Below are 4,468 nucleotides of genomic sequence, written 5' to 3'. Positions count from 1 at the left end.
GGGCTTTACCATCTCGTTGGGAGAAGGTTACCGACTGTAACGGTGGATATTTTGATGAATAAAGGTGATTATTTGAAAATATTTATTTATTTATAATTTCCCCCCAAAAAACGACAGGACTTTTTGAATGACCTGGTACTTTCACATTTATCACATATATTTACCTAAATGTTTCTGTCAATTTACCTATATATTATAAAAAATCTTACCCATCCTAAGGGTAGCGGAAAGTGAGGAGAAATTTTCTACCTGACCTCCCTCATTCGCCAATTCTTCTTCAATCTGACAGGTACTCGTACTTCCCCCTACGCTTATTGGCTATTTTTAATAATTTTCTTAATATCTCCATTTTACATATTACTATTCCTCACCTATACCATATTTGCTTCACCTATATGTTCTACCTTTTACACCTACCTCTTTACCATATTTATGACTATTTCTAACGAGTAGTCTTCCAAAATTTATTAGTCTAGATCTGTATTTATAGCTTTATCACACTTGGTTGTGTGTATTAGTTACTAGTTTACTACTACACGTAGCTGGACTGGTAACTGTGCTGCATTATTTCCTTATATTATTATTTGCTATTGTATACTTTATAATCATAACAATTGTTTTGCAATATTTTTTATTTATTATTTATTTTATCCCTGACGAAGCCCTGCAAAGTGGGAAGAAACGTTGGTTAACAATAAATGGTTTTATTTTACTATTTTGATAACTTTATTGACCGCCACCTGGACTATCTTCCTACAAACTAATTATTTTTATTTTAATAGCCTCCACCACGAGAGGCTTTACTACCGAAGCCCCCGTTCAAACCCAACGAGGAGCCACGATTCCAAGTGAAGTCCGGCGTGTTCTTGAACCGGTGCCAATGCGTCCGTAGAAACGGCCTCCAGGACGACTGCAGAATGTCGCGCTGCATGGGGAGGATGGAGTGTCTAACCAAACCGTACCCTTCCTGTGGACCCAGTGGGGCTCTGGATCTCGACTGCCGTAAGTAATCATTGTCAATTATATGGAATAGAAGAAAGAGTGATTATTAAATATATGATAGACGGTAATTGAACTACAAAATATCGAATATTCCAAATATCACAGTTTGAAAAAACAATAGCAATAATTCTGTACCTTGGTAAAAGAAAGGCCAATGTCCAAATATATTAATTTATTGTTTACGTCATATATTAGTTCGTAGAGGTGGGAATAATTAATGAAATTAAGGCCAATGTCATAATCTAAACAGATTTCAAGCTAGAGAATTTTTCAAAGGGTCAATGTCAGTCAATTTTAAAATAAAATAAAAAAAAACCATAGGAAATAAAAAATATAACCGTTAAACGGCTGGCTGGCTACCTCCCCCCCACTCCTCCACGCTTCCGCTTCATTGTTGCCTCCTGATCAACCATTTGCTTTGAACAGGTAGGCTGTCCTGACTTGTTCTTTGCTCATTTATTATCATTTTATATCATTATTATAATTTTTTTTTATTTATAATTATTCTTTCATGACGTTTAATTAATCTCTACTTTTTTTTTTCTGTCCTTCCTCGTATTGTTTTTGTACATCTCCTGTACTTTTTTAACTGTATATTTTACGTATATTTATAAAAAAAATTTTACTCTTGCCATTGTTACTTATTTTTATTCTTATCATTGTATCTTATCTGTGTATTTTTATTCTTATCGTTGTATCATTTTGTATCTTTTTAGCCCTGCAAAGTGGGGCGAAACGTTGGAAAATAAATAGTTGTAAACTATTTTTGTTTCTCATTTGACCGCAACCCGGACCATCTTCTTATATATAAAATAAAAAACGTCCAATGTGCACTGAAACATTTTTTTCTTAAAACGAATTCGTTTAGCTATGTACAGAGTTGTTTCACCATCTATTTCACTATTTCGCATTTTTTTAAAAATTTCTTGTCCTGCTTTAAGTTCAAAAATTAAATTTCTATGTATATTTCGGCCAAGACTCCCATTGAAGTTGTATACTGTATAATGATAATAATAATAAATGAATAGAGAACAAATTAGGACCACCAACCTGATTAAGGTTATTGCTTTCGAGACTTAGATAGAAAATAGAAAACATAAAGGAGTGGAGGGAAGGTGACCGTTTACGGTTTTATTTCTATTTTAAATATGTGGTGTATACACGAATGAGATATAAAAAATATGATGATAACTATAGGAATTTTCTGATTTAGGAAAAACTAAATATGAATTAAATGATAAAATATGTAACTAATAACATAGCGTTAGAAAATACAGTTAGAATAGTAAGCTGAATACAACATAGGTATAATACAATAATTAACTGATATGTTCACGATAAAAATATAGTATTAATTATAAATCAAATAGATATTGGCCTTCCTCCTCTTTAATTTAGCTCTTGAAAAGGCCATTAGAGAATTTGGAATTCAAGTGGAGGGAACAATATTTAGCAGAACAATACAGCTTCTTGCAAGCTCTTTCCAATCTGTCTCTGGATTGGATTGGATATATGAAATTAGCTGAAACAGTAAGAAAAATGGGGCTTGAAGTGAATGCAGAGAAGACCAATTACATGTTCATAGAAGAAATCAGGATCGGAAAATATACTTTTGGAAAAGTCCCCGGGTTTGTGTATCTTAGATCGCTCATAACCCAAGAAAATGTTGTGCACCCCGAAATTAAACGAAGAATCCTATGTGCCAATACCTTTTATTATAGCTTACAGCCTCAGTCCCTAACTTAAGAGCCGTGCCTTGTCTAAGGACACCAAGATTTATTTGGATAAAACAAATATTCGGCCAATTCTTCTTTATGGCTCGGAAACGTGGACTATCTCCAAGGCTAATGAATACAACTTAATGGTCTTAGAGAGGAAGATTCTCCGTAAAATATTTGGAACTGTCTAGGTTGACGCTGAACAAACCAGGAGCTCAAAGTTTTATATAAGGAACCAGACGTTGTCCTGTTTGTGAGTCATATGGCTAAGTGTGATGTGCCAAGGAATAAAGTGACAAAGGTACTACATAGAGCAAGACGCAGAGGAAGACCACGAAGGAGTGACGGTGTGGGTGGTGATGTCAGGACCATGATGGGAGTGAGGAACTGGCCGGCGGCTGCACAAGATAGTAATGATTGGTGGAGGCTAAGGATGAATTAATAATAATAAATAGATAATACCTTCATTATACTACCGACTATTTATATTAAATATTAAAATACATCCATGAAAGTTACATCGCCCATAATGACATCTATTGTTCCATATGTTGCTAATTTTGCCAGAACCAATCCTTGATATCCTAAGAACTCAAATCCACTTGTTTCTATCCTTGCTTCCTCTCCTCTATACCTGATTACCCTCCTAGGCGCCTGAAAAGAAGATGGACCTTTTACTCTAGAAATGTAACTGGAGTTCTATTAATGGGTATGTTGTTCACAAGACACCATCATGTTTCTATGATCCACTTAACTTCCGGTCATAAAGCTCGTCATGGACCCATTACCATGTTAGACTTAACTGAACTAAATCAGACCTCGGAGATGGCAAAACACTGTATCCTTGGTCGACGTGGAGGTGGTTCAGATCCAAACATTCATCACTGGGAGAGAGGCCCCTTCCCACTCCTGACAACGCTGACGGCGAGAAACCGACACAGTGCTCCCCTGCTCACAGCGGATTCCTCAACATACCCTAAAATGCTCTTCAGGCAATATGATATTTGTGTCTATAAATATTCTTATCTTTGTATTATGTATTGGTTTTTTGTGAGGAGTTAGAAAAAATAAATAACTAAATCAGGTAGTTTATAAGAAGCACATATTTGTGAGTGACTTAGTGATTTAAAATTATACTAAAATATACTATTATAAGATTGTAGCTCCTTCTATTAGAAACTTTTCATTTTACTTATTGATATCTGAAAAAATTAATGTTTAACATAATTTATACTATTAAAATTAGCATTTTGACACAACAAACTTACTATCAATTGAATCTAATTTTTTTTTTCAGTTTAAATGCAGAATGTTGAAAAAAATGATTTATAAGATCTATGGCAAAACTACAAACATACAGACACCTTTGTAAAATATTTATTAATAAATAAACATTTTTTTAAAACTAAAAGACAATTTGGCTTTATACTTTTACACAAATGCATAACATATAAAATATATACACATTCAAAATATTGCTTGATGATTTGGCTATTCTAAAAAAATGTTTCGGGATCACACGGAGAGACTTTATACATAAATATTGGTTTATTCAAAAGGTTTAAAGTTGAAATATTGTAGAAAAGTATGGGTAGTGAAAAGTCGAATGTTGCGAAAATGAGACAGTTTAAAATACCGACAGCGAACAATACTTAGTTTTATTCATGAGCAATTAATACCTTCATTTGAAGGCATAATAGAAAAGGGGTCCCAGTAAAAAATATAAATCATAAAAACTATCTCAAAGG

At 33.6% G+C, this 4,468-nt stretch overlaps 1 protein-coding gene across 1 annotated transcript in view; it reads left to right on the top strand.

The window, feature by feature from the left end:
• The window catches only part of LOC106686075 (uncharacterized), a 12,499-nt gene extending 8,365 nt beyond the window's left edge, over positions 1 to 4,134 (top strand). The window contains exons 3-4 of the mRNA XM_067050315.1: positions 783 to 1,002; positions 4,018 to 4,134. Of these exons, the coding sequence (XP_066906416.1) occupies positions 783 to 1,002; positions 4,018 to 4,022 (225 nt within the window). The 3' untranslated portion in view covers positions 4,023 to 4,134. The remainder of the gene's footprint in view (positions 1 to 782; positions 1,003 to 4,017) is intronic.
• Positions 4,135 to 4,468: the final 334 nt, after the last annotated feature.

This window comes from Halyomorpha halys, unplaced genomic scaffold, assembly GCF_000696795.3.
Source record: "Halyomorpha halys isolate HHAL.00 unplaced genomic scaffold, Hhal_1.1 Scaffold774.1, whole genome shotgun sequence".
Taxonomy (NCBI): Eukaryota; Metazoa; Arthropoda; class Insecta; order Hemiptera; family Pentatomidae; genus Halyomorpha; species Halyomorpha halys.
Note: the sequence above shows the minus strand (reverse complement) of the source record. Positions and strands in the feature narration are given on the sequence as shown.